The sequence below is a fragment of the Phacochoerus africanus genome, chromosome 3 (assembly GCF_016906955.1).
Source record: "Phacochoerus africanus isolate WHEZ1 chromosome 3, ROS_Pafr_v1, whole genome shotgun sequence".
NCBI classification, from domain to species: Eukaryota; Metazoa; Chordata; class Mammalia; order Artiodactyla; family Suidae; genus Phacochoerus; species Phacochoerus africanus.
The window spans coordinates 129,902,513-129,923,041 of NC_062546.1; the positions used below are offsets into that span (position 1 = coordinate 129,902,513).

Consider the following 20,529-nt stretch of genomic DNA (forward strand, 5'->3'; position numbering starts at 1 on the left):
CAGTTTACTTCCCCCACACAACCATATCCCTGTTCCTATTCCCAAATTAAACTTTAAAATCCCTGAGGGCAGAACCTTTCCATTTTTTAATTTTCTTGTTGGATCCAAAATTGTGGCAAGGACAATATGGAGTGCCCCATATTTTTTAATGTATAGGTAACTGCATGAATGAGAGCAAACGTATATGCAAACCACAGATGTCAGATTTTTGCCTTTGATATCTCATCCCAGTCAAATAAAGATGGATTCAGTAACATATTTCCATAGTGGAATGAAGTATAATCACTAGATTGTGCTCTATGGGATAATACAAAGGTATAGCCTTTAGAACACTGGTACCCAAGTTATGCTTTGTAGAAACGAAAATATGGGCTAGTAAAAGGTTTCCCCTGTTTTTATAAAAAGAGTTCCATGGTCAAATAATTTGGGAAATCCATCTTAAAGAAATTCAAGTAACACTTTTTTTTACTGCTAGACTCCTTACAACACATGATATGCTAATATGTGGTATGACTTTCTAAGAATCTATCAAAGAGCACTTTTGGTCTTTGATCATCTCAGAAGACCATTCCAAGAGACAGAATTTCAGGAACAACACTTTAGTACAACAAAAGATACCATGTTAAATCTTCCTTCACCAAAGCAGAATTACAGAGTGGAAGGAAATATTTAATGTTCCATGTATTATTCAGAATTCATCACTTCTGTCTCCACAGGAAGTAGAATAAAGGCAAAATTATCATGAGCCTTCTGTACCCATGCTCATTTTGAAAGGATAGGGGAAGATCTCTTCATAGTTATTCATACCCTCTATTGACTTTGAAATTATACTTCATTTAAGAGTTTTCTTAATTTCCCTTAGAATATCTCCTAGTAGCCTCTTCCTTCTCTGTTTTCTTTCTAAATGTATGTGTACAAAAATAATAGGGACCTCTGAAATGCATCTTAAAGACATATCTGACAATGGATCGTTCAGAAAGTAACTAACAAGCAGGGTGACTATAAAATTTCCATGAGGAAAATATGTCAGTGGATAATTTCTTGAGAGTTCATACAGGTCCATTATGATTCTGCAAAATAACTTGATTTGTATTCTGTTTGACTAAACCACAAATATCATGACAGATGTTATTTCTGTATAGGGAGAAAAATACTAAAGGAATTAAAGGGAAGGTAGGAAGCCAGCTAACTCTACTGTGTGGATTATCTCAAGATTTGGACCTAGTGCCAGCTCTGTCACTAGCTATATGACGTTGGGACATTTCTCAATGTCTCAAGATGTCAAGTGTCTTATTTGTAAATGAGGGAAAGTAACAATCTTAGTGACTTTCAAACTATTTGCCTGAGGGGCTGCTATGGAGGTGGATTGTAAAGGGGGAGTACAGGGGAAGAGAAAGCAAGTAAATGATCTGAACCCACTTCCATCTTCCAACTAAGCAGCTCCACTTTTCCATGTTATGCATCCTAAAGTTCATAGCAATGTTTACTTTTTAAAATATCCCATTTAATTTTTTTAAAAAATAGAACCATATATGATCTAAAGTTTGGTTAAGATAGCGCATACTCTAGTTGACATTTTTAATGAACATGTTATCATCTTAGGGAAAAAAAACACATGGGCTTTCACATTTTCTTTTCTATTCAATCCAAGTAAAAGAAAATCTTGATAACTTTTATTTAGTATAGCTTATTTTATATTTTTATAATAAAATAAAAAGATGAGTTGATGTGTTGTTTCTCAAAATAAAATTAAAGATAACATGGGGAGTGAATGAAGACAATTCCGGCCTATGCTTGACTTTAGAATTATTTTTTCATGGTGCCTTTGGGCACTTAAATACTGTACTGCATTATCTCTGAGGTAGAACAATAAAAACAATGACAACACAAAGACAAAAAAATTCACATAAAGAAAGCCATGAGAGATTTCTTTTTAACAAAATTCTCATCATCAGGCTTTGCAGTCTTCTTTGACACAAAGTTGAGAAATAGTCTTCTTAATCCGAAGAGCGGTTAGGCGGGCTGCCCCATTGGCATACCAACACTCACGCATTATTCTCCCCATGACTCGGAGTGCCTTTAAGAGAGAAAAATACCAGAGACTTTAGCACAAAACACAGTACAAGAGAAGCAAAGCCAAAAGCCCAGGAATTGATACTAAGCTTTGATACAGAAATAGTAAACTTAAACCAACCTGATATGGAGATCAGGGCTAAAACGCTTCAAAAATTCTGTCAAGGGGGGTCTTCCCTCAGACATACTACAGGGTCTACTCTGAGAAAAAAAACCAGGGCCATTGCTCTCAGACAGAGATCAGGATGTCTCTTCTCTGACGGAGATCATGTTGACTAGTCTTAGACAAAGAACATGGTGAATTCTCTGAGAGAGAGACCAGGGCATCTCCTTTCAGATAGAGAATGGGGATCTTCCCTCAGAAAATGATGAGAGTGTTTCCCCTCAGAAAGAGAATAGTCGCCTCAGTCTCCTCTCAGACGAGACCAGGCTTCTCCCCTCAGACAGAGACAAGGGAGTCTCCTATCAGACAGAGACCAGGTGGTTTGCCCTCAGAAAAAGACCAGGGCTTTTCATCTGCAAAAAGACCAGAGAATCCCCCCTCAGACAGAGATGAGGGCAACTTCTCTCAGAAAAATAGGAGGGTGTTTCCTCTCAGACAGAGACCAAAGTGTCTCCTTTCAGACAGATATCTGGGTGTCTACCCTCTGAGATAAGGTGTCTCCCCTCAGCCTGAGACCAGGGTGACATCTCTCAGAAAAAGACCAATGACTCCCCTCAGAGACCAAAGCATATTCCTTCAGAAAGAGACCAGGCTGTATCCCCTTAAACCAAGACCAAAGTGTCTCCTCTTGGACAGAGGTCTGGGCATCTCCCCTTAGACCGAAACCAGGGGTCTCCACTCAGAAAAAAGAATGGAGTGCCTCCCTTCTGAGACCATGGAGTCTCCCCTCAGAAAAAGACCAGAGCTTCTCCTCTCAGACAGAAATCAGCGCGATTTATCTCAGAAAAAGACAAGGTTGTCTCCTCCTAGCCAGAGACCAGGATGACTTATTTCAGAAAAAGACTAAAGTGTCTCCCTTCAGACAGAAACCAGGGGAGTCTCCCCTCAGAAAAACACCAGGGTGGAGTTCTCCTGTGGCTCAACAGGTTAAGGATCCAGCACTGTCACTGCAGCAGCTTTGTCACTGCTGTGGCACAGGTTGGATCCCTGGCCCAGGAATTGCCTCATGCCACAGGTGTGCCCCCCCCCCAAAAAAAAGGGAGAGAGAGAGAAAGAAAAAGACCAGGGTGGGAGTTCCTGCTGTGGCGCATCAAGATTGATGGTGTCTCTACAACACCAGGAGGCAGGTTCATCCCCAGCTGGCACAGTGGGTTAAAGGATCTGGCATTGTGGCAGCTGCCACATAGGTCATAACTACGGCTCGGATCTGATCCCTAGGAAGAACTCTGTATGCCACGGAGCAGCCAAAACAAAACAAAATAAAACAAAAAGGACGAGGGTGTCTCCCCACAGAGAGAGACCAGGATGTATCCTCTCAACAGAGACCAGGTTTGTCTCCTCTCAGACAGAGACCAGGATCACTTCTCTCAGGAAAAGCCCAGGGCAGAGATCAGGTTGCTTCCCCACAGAAAGATACCAGGGATCACCCCTCAGAAAAAGAACAGAGCATCTCCCCTCAGAGACCAGAGGGTCTCCTCACCAAAAAAGACCAGGGTGTTTCTGCTCAGATGCAGACCAGGTCAACTTCTCTCATAAAAAGACAAAATCGTTTCCCCTCAGACAGAGACCAGCACTTCTTCACTCAGAACAAGACCAAAATGACTCCCCTCAGACGGAAACCATGGTCTCCACTCAGAAAAAGAACAGAGCATAGCCCCTCAGAGTAAAATAGAGCATCTCCCCTCAGATCCCATGAAAGACCATGAGATCTTCCCTTAGAAAAAAACAGGGTGTCTCTTATCAGATAGAGACATGGTTATCTTCTTTCAAAAATGATCAGGCATCTCCCCTCAGACAAAGACCAGGGCAACTTCTCTCAGAAAAAGACCAGGGCGTCTCCCCTCAGACAGAGATCAGGGGTTTCCTTTCAAAAAAAACCTAAGTCTTTCCTGTATTGTGTTTAGTTGTTTACTTGTTTTCTACCTCCTATGTTGAATGTAATTTTAGAAAAGAGAATATGGCCACCTTACAACTACATCCTTTTACAATAAGTGAAATCAATTAAACAGCTTTACCTTCTTGGGATGGTCAATAATCGTTCAAATGTAATTAATCTTTTTGAGCATTTTATATATGTATTTTATGAAAAATTTCCTCTTCCTTCAAGCTGCATGAAATATGCTTTCAATTAAGAAATTACATATGTTATGTACAAAAAAGCTAATAATTTCTGCCTTTAGGATTTCAGAGTACACAAACTTTCTTTAAAATCTTTGTAGTGGAAATAAAATATTTAAAAAATCCCAAACACAGGTATTAAGCCTATGGAGGCTATTAATTCTCTTCTAATGGAAAATTCTGGGAATATGGTAGAATGGCTATCTTTTAATATATTCTAAGAAGGGGTATAAAAGATAAAAATAGATAATGGTATGGGTTGGAAATTCCCTGTATATTGATCTGGATGATAAGTACACACATACATACACTTTTTTAAAAAAAGTCATTAAGCTGTATACTAAGATTTGTGCATTTTATCATATGTAAATCATGCCAAAATAAAATACTAATCCAGGTACAAAGATTAAAATTTTTGAGTTAAAAAATCAATATAAGTGAACTCGTAAATAAATAATACTCAGAGGGGGAAAATGCATGAAACCAGAGAGGTATAAGAATTCACTGAGGCAAGTGGCTGCTCTGGTACATCTGCTGATCTCACAGTCTAGAATTTCAGAATTTGTGGACAGTATATGAAAGACAGGAAACACAGCCCAAAGCACAGAGAAGGTATCAGATCAAAATGTTTACAAAGCCCAGAGTGTAAGGATGAACTGGTCTTAGAAGGCACTTGTAAAGAAAGTTCTTGGTAAAGAAAAAAATCAAGCCTTAGCCTTAAAGTGTTAGCCTGAGTTCATAATAAAAATTCACAAGCAGATGAGGAAATAAAATATCATAAGCAAGAGTCAGTCAAAACAAAAGACAGGAAAATCAAAACCATCAAAACATTAGATGATATAATTAAATAACATAAAATTGTATATATATGTAATATATATGTGACAACGAAAGGAGGAACTGTTTAAAGAAACAATGGCTGAAAACTTTCCAGAACTGAAGAAAGTCACAAATCCTCAGAATTGCAAAGTCCAAAAACTCCAGGAAAGATTAATCAAGAGACATTCATACCAAATACATCATTGAGAAACTGCAGAATACTAAAGACAGAGAAGTTCTTAAAGCAGTCTGGGAGAAAAGATAACTTAAGAGAATCTAAAATTAGCTGACTTCTCACCAGCAATAATGGAAATCAGAAGCCAGTGGAATAATACCTTTAAAGTATTTAGAGAAAATACGTGAATCTAAATTTTTATGCCCAGATAAACTATTTGTTCAAAATTGAGGACAAAATAGGCATTTCATACACTCAAACATTGAAAGAACTTACAACCATTAGATTATCACTGAAAGCAATTTAAATAAAATACATTTAAAAGATGCACATCAGAAAGTCAGAAAATGATTTTAAAAGGAAGCTCAGAGAGCCAAAAAGGAATGTTAAAAAAGAAAATGATAAACATATTCATAATTCTAGAAAAACAATGATAGTATATATTGCACAAATATCTACTACATGGGATTAATACAAAACAAAATAGAAGTAAAATACTGTTCAAAATGGACAAAGGTTGTACATATCAGCAATTAAGAAAATTGATCATATTAAAAAAAATGACAGGCCCATCCTAGGAATGCATAATTGGTTTAAAAGTAGAAAATCTATAATACAATCTATTGTGTTAAGACACTAAAGCAGAAATGTCCTATCATCACTTCATAGATGGGACGAAAGCTTTTATCAAACCAAAGTCAGCTTTTATTTAATCTAATTAAAGTTTTTAGGAACAAAATCTCTCAGCCAATATCACACTCAAAGGTGAGACATATAAAGTTAAATACAAAGACATATGTGTACATACACAAAATGAATTAGATGCCTAGATTAAGAGAAAAGAATCATATGGTCTCTGAAAATCCTCCCTGATACTTACCTCAAAATTATAATAGGAAAAATATACATAAGAACATAGCCTTACTTCACAGCTTTGCCATTGGTTTGGGATACTTGGTCGGAACTTCTGATCACAAACAACTTTCCTCATTTCCTCTATTGAAGGATCTGAAGGCACCATGTCATAATAAGGCAACTGATACTCCTCAACAATTCCTATAAAAATTTGCATAATAAATTTCCCAATGTGAATAACAAAGATGTTTATTTCAAAATAATAACAGTTAAGTTTTCCAAGCACAAGTGGCACCATGGCAAACTGGAAAATCAGGCTTCTTAAAATTATGTACTGCTATAAAACCAAAGATATACATTTAAAGCACTCAGCTGAATAGTTATATAAGTTTATGAAATTTTATTTTATGGAATTTATATAATTTTGATAAATAATTTATGTAATATAAAAGTACATGCAATTTGCATATAACATATACAATTTACATGATTATATATTACACACACATATTTTTATATAAAATATCACATTTATATCACTTTTAATAATTATAAAAATATAATTTATATTATGAATATGTTAATTTTGATTTACATAAAATGCCATTGAGCAATACCAAAGTAATGCTAACAGCAAAATTTATAGCATGGCCTCATTACTCTGTGAATGAAGTATATTTCCCATGACGGAAGTATATTTATCCTTTTCAAAACAAAATAGCTTTCTCTTTGAAAATTGTTAGCAATTATTTAAAACCTGAGTTTTTTACATTTGGATTTTAGAAGTAGCACATCTGAGAATGTTCCAAAGAAACAGCCAAAAATATCTAATATGGACAGTTTAACATGAAGGTCAATATTTAAAAGTCTAAATTAACAGAAATGAACTTAATTATCAGAATATTACTTGTATTCAAGAATTTCCTTATAAAATCAGTTGAATTAACTCTAGTTCTTTTAATTTAAAATATTTAAGATGTGCCATAATTTAAAATTGAACTCCAAATCATGTGAACTAAATTACTATTTCAACTATTGAAGGAAATTTATGGACAAAAACCTAAATATAGACAAATATTAATATGCAATTAGAAAATAGTAAGTGTTGGAGTTCCCTTTGTGGCTCAGCCATTAATGAACCCGACTAGGATCCATGAAGATGTGAGTTCAATCCCTAGTCTTGCTCAGTGGGTTAAGGATCCAGTGCTACCATGAGCTGTAGTGTAGGTCGCAGACACAGCTTGGAGCTGGCATTGCTGTGGCTGTGGTGTAGGCTGGAAGGTACAGCTCTGATTCAACCACTAGCCTGGGAACCTCCATGTGCTGTGGGTGTGACCCTAAAAAGACAAAATAATAATAATAATAATAAATATTTGAACTTTGCATTTATAAGCACCATCCTAAGCCCTTCACAGGTTTTTATTATTATTCCTCAAAACCACCAACTAAAGAAAGTACCATATAATCCCATTTTACAGAATCAGGAAACTGAGGCACAAAGATTATCATGAATTTGCTAAAGATCACAATAGCCAGTAAGTGCCAGATCTGGGACTCAATCCCAGGCTCAGGGATTCCAGTGCCCATGTTCTAGTTCTTCACCACTATAACTCTATTGCTTCTACAAATAGTTTCATCTTAGTTTTTGTCCACTTTTGCCCTCCACTAAAACCCTACGTATTCATCATTGCCGGAGGAAAAAAAAAAAAAAAACAAGAAAAGCCTCAGAACCAAAATACTTTAATCCAAGTCCTAACCCCTTGGCAAATCATTTAACTTCCTTGGGTTTCATTTTTGGCATAAAGTAGGGACACAGTTAACTGAACATAAGCTCAAAGAAGAACATTTTCAAGCACTTTGCAAAGTATTGTTATTGAAATCAGAATCATCAGGAGAACTAAACAGCAATCACAACGTAAAATCTCCATTGTGTGCAAGATGCTCCACTTTTGCCACTGGAAAGATATTAACAAAAGGTAATCTCTTAAATATTTAGAAATGGTTCAGTATAGTGCACTGAATCAGAGCATCAAGGAAAGGCAGACACAAGAATATTTCCAAAGTCTTACCTCCAACTGAACACCTCCGAGCTATTTCCCAGTAAACCAGACCAACAGAATAGATGTCAGCTCGTTTGAAGGACTCAAAGATATTCACATTCATAGTATCATCAAGCATTTCAGGGGCCATGTACCTTCAAAAACATGCACTTTTCAGATTCTGTTTACGACTTTATATCAATCCAGTAAAACACAATCTTAATAAATCCTTAACTTATATGTTAAGATAGTTTACATCAATTTTTCAGGTAGATCTGTGCTATTGTAATAGAATAAAATTAAATAATAAAGTATTGAATGATAATTTCAAAACCATTGTAAATAGAACTAGAGGTCATCTGCCATACTAAGTGAAGTGAGTCAGAAAGAGAAAGACAAATACCATATGACATAATTTATATGTGGAATCTGAAATAGGGCACAGATGAACTTACCTACAAAACACAGACTCACAGACATAGAGAACAGACTTGTGGTTGCCAAGGGAGAGAGGGGAAGGAGGGGCATGGACTTGGAGTCTAGGGTTTATAGATGCAAACTATCATATATAGAATGGATAAGCAATGAGGTCTTACTGTATAGCACAGGAAACTATATCTTCTCTTGTGATAGACCATGATGGAAAATAATATAAGACAGGGAGTGCATATATACGTATGAGAGGGTCACTTTGCTACACAGTGGAAATTAGCACAACACTGTAAATCAACTGTACTTTAATAAAAACTTTAAAAACTAATAAAAAATCTTTAAAAAAATTTTTAAAAAGAACTAGAGGTCACACTACTCAATGTTAAAGCATGTGGGCCAAAAGCCAAATACTTGGAAAGTACAAGCCAAAGGGGAATTCAGTAAGCAAAGCACTCAATAGAAGAGTTGGAACTCAATTTCCACTAGTAGTTTATAGCTGAAGAAAGCTCTTGCAAGGCAAAGAGTATGTTTTGTTCATCATCGTGGGTACAGGACCCCAACATAGTGCTCAGCAGCATTCCACAAATACCTGCTCCGAATGAAGAATTTTATTATACATTGGCTCCAAGACATGTATACATATTATACACTGGCTCCAAGAAAATCAAAGCCTTGTTTGACTAGGACCAAATCAAAGAATCCTACAGTCCTTGGGACCCAACTGAGTCTAGCTGTCCTAGGGAGATATGAGGAATTCTCAGAATATTGAGGTGAGGATGCAACATTCCTCCTGATCCTTTTAAAGCTTTAGATCCTCTGAAGGAGTTCCCTGATGGATAAGTTAAAGCTTTCTCTTTTTTTTTACCTTTTTCTTTTTAGGGCTGTACCTGTGGCATATGGAAGTTCCCAGGCTAGGGGTCGAATTGGAGCTACAGCTGCAGGCCTCACCACAGCCACAGCAATGTGGGATCTGAGCCATGTTTGCAACCTACACCACAGCTCATGGCAATGCCAGATCCTTAACCCACTGAGCAAGGTCAGGGATCAAACTCACATCCTCATAGATTGTAGTCGGGTTAGTTACTGCTGAGCCACGATGGGAAATACTAAAGCTTGCTTTTTAAAGGAAAAAGAGAAGAGGCCCCTTAGGGCTGCCTAGGCTGAATAAACTGTCCTGAAGTTTTTCTGGGGCTCCATTAAAGTCTCCCAGAGAACCATATGAAGGATTCAGAGGGACTGGCCTAGAATCTCAAATATGGCTTGGAGGCTAACCATACCAACTAAAAAATTCTCCATTCTCTAGGATCTTTAACAACTCCAGGAAAGTGTTTTGGTTGTTTCTGATTTCGAGGTCAAGAAATTTGGAATTATGCCAAAATAGCAAAGATCCTGAAATTCAAATGAAAGGAAATGGAAGTATGCTGACCATATGGCCACAGTCTGGCTATAACAAGAAAACACCAGAAATTCCATTAATAATGGGCCTGTCCTAAGGTATGTGCGGCATGCTCTATTTATATCATGCTTGTTCTTAATTTTCAGAGATTCTGGTCCTTGAAAGTGAGAGCTGTGTCCAAACTCACCTTAATGCACATCAACTTGGGAGACTTAAGGATAAGTTCAACTATTACTAAATATGTTATATAATATTTTTAAATATTGAGAGAGTAGCACTTATATGAATTCATATATACAGTTCCTCACCCATCTAGTCCAATATATTGATTCTTTATCTGTTGTTTAGAACCTGAATGTGTAGAACTAGCTCTGAGTTTCAGTGCATTTATGAAATATGAAGGCTTTGGAGGAGTTACATAGCACTGACTTTTTTTTCTCCTATGAAAATGTTTTCTCAGATGTGGCATACTAAAAATTACACATTACCATCACTTCCATCATTCCTCTCTACTGCACCCCAACCCATAGAGTTACTTTCTATATGACCAAAATGCCACCGCTCCTTGCTTTATAACCTTTGTGCCACTGATTTCTCAGTGACCCAGAGAAGACTTTTTGCTTTCCTGGGCCTAATGATTTCCCACTTGGACCACCACCCCCTTCCCTATACCCATATCCCAGGCATTCATGTTTATTGGGAAGTCATTAAATCTTTGTATACTACCAAAATGAATTATCTTACCTTTTGGTTCCCACTTTAGGATTCTGAGGTATGTCAATAGTGTTCAGTATTGAATCGTGCTTTACAGCCAACCCTAAGTCTGCTATGGCACAAGTTTCACATTTTTTCACCAAGATATTCTTTGATTTTATATCTCGATGAGCAATAGCAGGTTTACCTATGAAGCATAAGATAAACATATTCACTTTTTCATTACTGAACATTGAATCCATCCAAAATGAGTCATTTTGAAGAGTTGGCTCAAATGTTACCTTTTAAGAAAAGTCTTCTGACACCCATTCTTCAGCACAAGTCACTCTTCATCAGAGTATCCCATTTTGCCTTCTTCATAGCCCTTATCACTATCTAAATTATCTTATTTATTTATATTCATGTTTAATTATATATCCCTTCCCAACTACACTATAAGCTAAGAAGGGCAGCGGCTATGTCTTAATCATCACCATGCCACTGATGTTTAGAATAGTAGGTGACACTTAGTAACCACCAATTAATATTTGTTGACTAAATAGGGAAAAAAATTAATATTGCTATGCTGACATAAGAACCTAGCAAATATTCTCTTCAAAAACACATTTCAAACTTCTATTACCCTATACCAGCAGTTCTCAAGTGGCCCAAATATCCCTGGGGGTGCTTGAGGCTTTTAAATACAGATCTGCGTGATGTCACCTTTTTTGCATATACTTCAACCAGAATAACATCCTAGGATGGAATGAATGAAGAACATGTATGAAAATCCAGACACTGGAGTTCCTGTCGTGGTTCAGTGGTTAACCAATCTGATTAGGAACCATGAGGTTGCAGGTTCAGTCCCTGCCCTTGCTCAGTGGGTTAAGGATCCGGCATTGCCGTGAGCTGTGGTGTAGGTCACAGACGCGGCTCGGATCCCGCGTTGCTGTGGCTCTGGCATAGGCTGGCGGCTACAGCTCTGATTAGACCCCTAGCCTGGGAACCTCCATATGCCGCGGGAGCGGCCCTAGAAAAGGCAAAAAGACAAAAAAAAAGAAAAGAAAAAGAAAATCCAGATATTAAGGAAATTTGCAAAAATGTAAAACAAAACCATTATTTTCACTAGATTGTTTTTATTATAAAAAATTATGTAAAAATGTTAAACTTTGTTATTTACCTTAATATTTAATTGGTTAAGTACTGTACTTTAGGTAAATAAATATTTTTAAATTTCTTAATTTCAGTTTCTAATATGTTAAATATTAATAGAGATAACACACATACACAAGCAAATTTTTGGAGTCCTCAACAATTTTTAAGAGATTAAAGTGTTCATAAATCCAAATATGAGAAGTACTATCATTAACTAGCATAATAACTTTCTAGAGCCAATTCTCTATTAACTCAATAAACAGAAAAGGCAGTGGGTATTATTTGGCATTCAAGCACATGATTTATAAGAATTTTTCAAAATTATATCCCTTTCCAGTTATTTTAATTATCAAAGATAAACAGTTAAATTATTTTTATTCTCTAAAAACAGAATTTGCCACCAAGGCAAGATATCTTCTAAAGGGCAAAGAGCCACTAGGAATAAAAATGTTATTATGAATAATATACAAAATGATGAGGATATAGATGAAGCTGACCATATCATGACCAAGGCTTCAGCTATTTATAATAACCTTTAGTATTTCTTAACATTTAATAATTTTTTGTAATAACTAAAGCACAACTGAACACTAAAATACAACTTAGTGTTTCCATTCTCATATTCAGGGAGAAAAAAAAATAGAAAGAAAATACATACCTTGTGTACCAACAATCTCCATATGAAGGTGGGCCAGCCCACTGGCTATTGAAAGTGCCAGTTTGATCATTCCAGCCACTGTCACTATGTTTCTGTTCAAATAGTCATATAGGGAGCCTTGTTCATGATATTCAGAGACAAGCCAAAGTTGAGTCCAGGTTCCATTATCTAACAGGAAAAAATTATTTTGTTGCTATAAATTTATAGCAACAAAAAGAAGCCAAAAGCTTTTAACAAAGGTCAGTGTTTAAAGTAAATCTGTATTGTTAACAAAGCAAGGTTAATTCCTTCGTGATAATACTTAGAATCCAAGTTAGAGTGGAAATTTTCAATGAAATCCTATTGTTAAATTAGAACCTGTTATATGTACCCACCATCACCACAGGAAGCTGCAAGGCAGTGACTCTAACAACTGAATTCCTCCTTTCTTATTCCCTCTATATCAATACCTGCTGGTAATAGCAAACACATTATAGGAGACACTACTGAGAGAGGCATTTAGGCTCAGTCTTGTGTTATATATTATTCTTGAGCTTTTAAGAAAGATTGTACCAATAAAAAGAGAAATATAACAAAATTACACAAAGTATTATTACTAGAATAAAAGCTCTAACATTCTAAGAATGTTCACACTATTCACCTTCCAAAATATGAAGTTTATAATTTCCCTCAAAGCTTACAGTAAGTGCCAAACACAATTACTAGATATTTTCAAATAATTTACCTCATTTAACCAAAAGCTAATCCAGTTTATAAAAGAGTTTTAGCAGAAGAGAAATTAGCCTAAAATTTCTCTCAGTATTAGAGTCCCTAGAATTAGCTTTAGCTTTCAGAATCTAATATCTAATCTCTAATATCTAATCTCTAATATCTAATCTCTAATATCTAATCTAATATCTACAATAGCAGAAGAGAAATTAGCCTAAAATTTCTCTCAGTATTAGAGTCCCTAGAATTAGCTTTAGCTTTCAGAATCTAATATCTACAATAGCTCTGGGCGGTCCTGACCAGTTTTGATGCTCAGTGAAAGGAAACTATAATTAATGAATAACTTGCTCAGGACTTTTATATCTAGTGCTTTATGTTCAAGAGCTCCTGGTTATCCAAATATTTAATTTCCAAATACACATACGGATATAATTTCCTAGGGAAGCAAAAATCAACATAACATAATAAAATGCACTAACAAACTAACCGTATTTAAGACTAACCCTTATTCACAACTCTCTCCCTGCTTAACACCAGTGGTTATCTTTGCCCTCTCATATCAATGCCTTTATCAGACAGTTGGCCAAAAAGTGAAATTATATATGTTGCCAAAGATACAGAAATGCATGAAAAAAGTGATGTTAGAGACCATTTGGAATCAGAATCACTACAAGTAAGCCATTGACAGAGGCAGACCAGTTAAACTGAAGAAAAGACAATCAAAAGTGAGCTTCCTTATGACCATTGTTTTATAATCCAATAAACATGTTTAAATTACCTCCATCAGGATGATCCATGTAACCTCAGTCACTACTGCTTTCACAGCATTGCAAAGTAAGCTAACCAGTAGGTAGTTTAGCTCAATGTTGTAAAGGAAAAAATTTTAACAGCTTAATAAGAAATGTTTGGTTTTCAATAGTATAGTTAAGAATTTGGAAATAATCTTTTTTTAAAAAAGCTCAGTTTCTCTCTGGTTTACTTGGCTTTACTCAGTTTCTCCCTGGCAAATCAGAAAAGACAAATCATTGGCAAACATAACTATTGCCAAAAGATATAACAATTCTAAGCTTCTCTTTGGCTAAGTAATAAATACTTTCATGATCAAGCTTATGTTAAATAGAAATAACCATGGATTTTCGATTTTCGTAGGTAATAACAGGTGCCTGATATCCACAGGTAATTTGCTTTTTTAGATATGTTATAATATCTACCTGTCCAAAGTTTTTCATGAGTATTACCAGTTCAAATTAAAAAAAAATAATTGACTGGATCATGTTTTGCTCACCTTTGTACCCTGTTTCTCTTTAAGGGAACTACTGCACAGTTAAATGAGTAAAAGCTATGCAAAAAGATGAAAGGGAGCATAGGTAATCCACAAATTCTATATCCAGTCCCTCATTACCAGGCATATATACAATATTTTATGACTTGATTTAAATACCAAAAAAATGATGGTCTGTCTTATTCTACAAATCTTAGATTATAGTACTGTTTGAAGTTGTTAATGTTAAACCTCAAGATATAAATCATACTCAAAGTACATTAATAGAAAATTTCACTAAAATTATCCTGCCTGCTACCATTCTAATAATATTCATAGAAAATAGTCCTGGAGTTGACATTTGTTGTATAGATGAAAATTATAGTCCCAACAAAGATGAATATTCAGCTAGCATACACTGGTTATATTTGTACTAGTTATCAAAATATAGAGTTATTTTTGTCCTGATTAGTTAACAGCTGCTATTCAAAACTTCTAATGATATTCCTTGGCCCCAGATACCCAAATCAACTGCCAAATCACCAAGACCCCTCCAGATCTTTTCATGACCCAGCAACTAAAGGGATAAAACCTAGTATAGCAAGGTTCTCCCAGGACTCTGTTCCAATTGAAGTTTCTGTTCTGATTGGTTAGTTCCTGTACCATACTAGTGATCAAATATTTTAAATATCAAGCTGGTTACAGTGTCATCATGATTTCATATCACTCATTTGCCCTCCTCTATTGTACATTTTCTGCACATTTATCAGTGGAGAAGAGGAAAACATATTCTTTACTTAAAAAGAAATCAGATTTTCATGTAGATTTTATAAAAACAAAGAGATATGTATTCTCACAGAGAAGAGATGTAACATTTTATCTGCTGAACCCAACTGGATTGAAAATACCTTTGTTGTCAGCAGCAATGAAACCAAGGATGTTTTCATGCCTCAGCATAACCGTCTGATAAATTTCTGCCTCTCGGAACCAAGATCTTTCATCTCTAGAGGAGAATATCTTCACAGCCACATCTTCCCCACACCATCTTCCATGCCAGACCTCACCAAATCTGCCTTTTCCTACTATTTCCTGAAGTACAATTGTCCTTGCAATTGTTCTTTGAACCAACAGAGGTAGACCTAAATCAAAGAAAAGATGAAGTTGATGATTAAAAACAAATAATTGCCAGAAAATAACTACCATTATTCCACACAAAAAGCAAACATTTAAGCACTTTAATAATTTTACTGATTTTGAAGAAATAAGGACCATAGTATCAAACTTTAATGTCAAACATGCTCAAAAAACACTCCAAATTTTTACTATGAATTTGTCTTATATTCACAAATAAAAATTTCTTCAACATAGTCTGTTGCTGCATATATCTAATTTTCCACAATTGTTGCAAATCCCTTGATTTGTGCATTAAAGCCAGTCAGGTCACCAAGCATATGTTGTTAGCCTCTAAAATAAAATATATGGTTCCTAGTACAACTTAGAATGCAAAAGCTTTGTGAATTTTTTAAAAAACCAAATTAAAATTAAGGTAGGAATCAAATTTAATGATTAAGTAATGCAATCATATAGAACTAAAAGCCAGGTGCAGTCACAGAAAATATTAAATGGACATTTTCAGTGGAGAAAAGAAAGTAAAAAAGAAATATATTCTGAGTATACATAAAATGTTTAGGTTCTTTTAAACCAACAGTTTTACCTCTAGACCACTATTCTAAAGATTTAATGAAAAAATACATAAAAATTGATGTCAAAATGTTTAATATATTATTACTATTTATAGGAAAAATAAGGAAAAGTATCTTATAATAGAAAAATTATTAAATATATTGCAGAGATTAAAATCACAGATAAGAAAGATCTGGGTTCAAATTTTAGCTGTGCCACATGGTCACCATGGGCAAGTTATTGAATTTCTCTGAGCTTAGGCTTCCTTGTCTGAAAAGCTGTGGGTAATAATATTACCTATCTCATAGGGACAATGTGAGAATTAATAAGCATGTTAAGCACCTAGCACAGTATATAGCATATTACATGCTCATTGATGGTTTGCCCTTAACATTGGGTCTTAGGATAGATTACTTAGAACCAAAAATAATGATGCTGCTTATGAAGAGGTATTTCTTAATGATGTCAGAAAATACTTTTGCTGTAATAAAAACAATACTTTTGTTAAATAAAAATGGCAGAGGAAATTTTATCCATCTAAATAAGCCTATCTAGCCAATCAAAATATGTACAGGAAAAAGACTGAAAAGAATGATATGTTAATTCTATAACAGTTATTTCTATTTATTGTTATCAGAGTGAAATGTGATATTCTTCTAATTTTTGACATTTTCTTAATTTCCACAGTATTCCTCAAATATTTATTACTCTTAATTAGAGGGGAAATAGCTAAAGAGGTCACAGTTTAACTTATTCAAGAAAGTCATGTTTAGTTGTTGTTATTGTGCTCAGACGGCTGGGAAACCCTTAGAGCAACAACCCTGTAAGCTGCTGCAGGCTTTGACCTCTACTCCTAAAATGACTCATGGTTTATTTAGATGTTCTCATCTTCATGAGACTGACCCACTATGACTAAATAAGCACAGACTATAAATTAACTATTACATGTCTCAACAATTAGTTACAAAGCCCCACAGCCAGAAAGTTCTTCTGAGATTATCTTGTTCAACTTTACCATTTCAGAGATGAGAAAATTTGGGCTGCCTGCTAATCAAAAACTTGCCCAGGAAGAAGTGGAAGGCAGACCACAACTAAAGCACTGGTTTTCAATCCAAAATCTTGCTCTCTCACCATTCACATTCTCTTGTTGGAAAGATTTCTAACAGCAAACTATATAGGCTATTTTTGTAAACTAGAGTCAATTTTAACACTTGCCACATGATGAAAGTTGTACTAACAATTATTAAGCTAATTTGCAATTTCAATCTCTCTCCTCCCTCCCCTCATCTTGCATGCATATGCACGCACACACACACACACACACACACACACACTCCCCTCACAAAAGCACCACCACCACCAATCACTACCGACAACAACAGTAAATAATGACAACTGGCTAGAGAACTAGATAAGCCAATGTTTTCAAACTGCAAATTGATTAGGCATATGATTGATACCACAGACCAGGTACAAAGTTAGACATCATCTAAGGTATTCGACAGAGCAATTAAGTTGAGACAGTAAAACTCAATGAAGGTTGCTTTAGGACCTTTCAAATCAACCACCAAAAACAGTAGGAGTTCCAGTCGTGGCTCAGTGGTTTATGAACCTGATTAATATCCATGAGGATGTGGGTTCGATCCCTGGCCTAGCTAAGTGGGTTAAGGATCCGGTGTTGCTGTGGCTGTGGTATAGGCTGGTGGCTACAGCTCCAATTAGACCCCTAGCGTGGGAATTTCCATATGACCCTAAAAAGCAATAATAATAATAATAATAATCACAATCTGAGAAATTTTTGTGTTACACATTTATAAATTTCCTTTGAAGACACATAAACTTTGGCTATCCCTGTAGGCCTATGTTACTTTTTTTACCCAGGGCTGTTTAAGCTGGTGCCTGTCTGATGAAAATATCACCATCCGTCAGAAGAGTAACATCATGACAGGAAAGCAGCAACCTACCCAAACTCTTAGAAGCTGAGACACAATCATCTCTCAAAGACAGTCTAATAAAACTCTAGTCCATTTTCCTCTCTTGCAGATATTATATCTCGTTGAAATTTGTCCCTGACCAGATTGGGATCCAACCCACAATTTTTGTCTCTCAACATCTAACAAAGTTGCTTCTTGCTTAAGGTCACTGGCCAAAGAAGAGAAGCAGAAGGGAAGCAGCATGTCTGATTTTCTTCCTATGGGTGAGTTTTGTCACAGAAGCTTTGCAGCACAGGGATCCATTCTCCCTGATGATCAGTAGCAGTAAGACTATCTGTTACTGTTAGCCAGTGGTCATATGCAGCTGGCTTTGGAGGAAAATGCTTAGAACTTTTTTAACTCAGTCATTAAAGAAATCATCTGGAGTTCCCTGGTGGCCTAGCAGTTGAGAATCCAGCCTTGTCTCTATATGGTTCAGGTCACTGCTGTGGCTTGGGTTCAGTCCCTGGCTCAGGAAATTCCACATCATGGGCACAGCCAAAAAAAAAAAAAAAAAAGAGAGAGAGAGAGAGAAAGAGAGACAGAAACAGAGAGAAATTATCTGTGCTTGGTGATATTTTCAGCTTTCTTTTAAGAGATAACTTAGAATAATCTAAAGAGAAGGTCCTGTAGTCAATAAGTCCAGATTTAGGTTTCAAGATGCACAAAAACGCCTAAAAACTTAATGCTCATTTTTTATTTTATACCCTGGTTCATGACCTCTTTCTTAAAGTAAACATTCAGTCTCTAGTTAATTTTATTTGAAAGGGAACTCCTTGGTCATCTTAAGTATATTCAAAAAGTAGCTCCAAAACACACATTTCTGCCTTCTATCTTCAAATGAACTGAAGTGTTTTATTGGGAATTAAAAAGATGTTTATTTTATCCCTTGAATTTTTTAATAAATTATATAAGGTTTCAAGGAACTTGGCACAAATCAGAGCTCTGTGCCCATATTTGAGCCTAGAATGTTTCCAGGGCTCAAGAAATTAGAGCATAGAGGCCCCCAAAATGTAACACTCAAGGAAGGAAAGAATATTAAATCCTAATAAGTTCAACTTTTAAAGAAAAAAATGCCAATTTTCTATCCAATAATTTAATTTGTATTTCAGTTTTATAAACTTTGCAGTTTGGAGATATTCTTTCCAATATTCCTCCTTTGGAAACACACCACCTAATTTGTGCAATGACGGTGTAACCCTTGAAGCTTTGGTTGGTGAAAGGGCAAGAGATCTTGCCCCTAGAAGCAGCCAACTCTCTTGGTTTTCTGGAAGACATAATCAGGACTTTCTTCTCTGATAAATACTTGAGTCCAAAGCTGCTTCATGTTCAATATGGATGCTCATCTGGATGCTACTTTCCCTCTGTTATCTGCCCTATTAACTGTGCCCTGCTCCCAAAGGCCTTGACCAAGGGAGCTCCTCAAAATCTTCTTGGGGTAGTCATCCTTAATGATCTTTCCAAAGCAAGAGGGGGTGCAGGGGCTACTGAAATGACTCCCCTAGCCTTACCCTAGCTCATGTTTCTGCAAAACCACTTGCTGACAGGCTTTTTGGAAATATACATGAGAACCAGGAGCCCTCTGACATTTTAGGGAGTCTGTTATTACTGGGGAAACTCTGTCACTGGAAACCCAAAAAGCCCTCATATGCCTTGTGCTATGAGGAAGGCTCATTGAAGCCATGATACAGCCTGGTACTTTGAACTCCTTCAACAGGGGTTCTGAGGTTCCATTAAAAGGGAAAGAGTTATCACATAACCTTAACCGCAAAAAGCCAGCACAAGAATGCTATGCTGCTCTCTTTCATCTATCATTTTTGTGCTTTAAGACTACATTCTTGATTTTAATTTCAGGTCAGCTCCCTATTAACACACACACACACACACACACACACACACACACACACACACACACCACAGGGGTTGCCTACAGATTGCGAAGACCTTCATAATCACAAGCAAAGAACACTACTATGTATAAATAATATATTTTCCCCAGAACTCAACTGTTTAAACACATAACTCGTTTGTGCCCATGAAACAAGACGAAGGCAGCAACAACAATTATTACTAACCACAATGGGGGAGAGAACAGAGAAAAGACACTCTTTCTTGCTTCAGAAATAAATTCTGAAGGCATGTGAAAATGAGAATCTGAATACCTAAAGGCACAAAAAGCAACTGAGAAGATTTAATTCTTTAGATCAAAGTAGTTTTTTTTCTCTTCATCAAATCCTGACAGAAGTTTATCTGCTAGAATTTACCATGCACCACATCAAGCATTTTAAACAATGGAATTCATAATATTAGGGCCCATTTTTATTAAAA

The 20,529-nt window shown here is 35.9% G+C and overlaps 1 protein-coding gene across 3 annotated transcripts in view; it reads right to left on the reverse strand.

The window, feature by feature from the left end:
- Positions 1–1,779: 1,779 nt before the first annotated feature.
- ACVR1C (activin A receptor type 1C) overlaps positions 1,780–20,529 on the reverse strand; it is a 68,176-nt gene continuing 49,426 nt past the window's right edge. For 2 of the 3 annotated variants that reach the window (XM_047770430.1, XM_047770431.1), the window contains 6 exons: positions 15,454–15,684; positions 12,577–12,744; positions 10,815–10,971; positions 8,273–8,397; positions 6,274–6,404; positions 1,952–2,077 (listed from right to left, as the gene is read on the reverse strand). In XM_047770430.1, the coding sequence (XP_047626386.1) occupies positions 1,952–2,077; positions 6,274–6,404; positions 8,273–8,397; positions 10,815–10,971; positions 12,577–12,744; positions 15,454–15,684 (938 nt within the window). Of the gene's footprint in view, positions 2,078–6,273; positions 6,405–8,272; positions 8,398–10,814; positions 10,972–12,576; positions 12,745–15,453; positions 15,685–20,529 lie in introns of all 3 variants that reach the window. The other variant, XM_047770429.1, reaches the window with a different exon arrangement.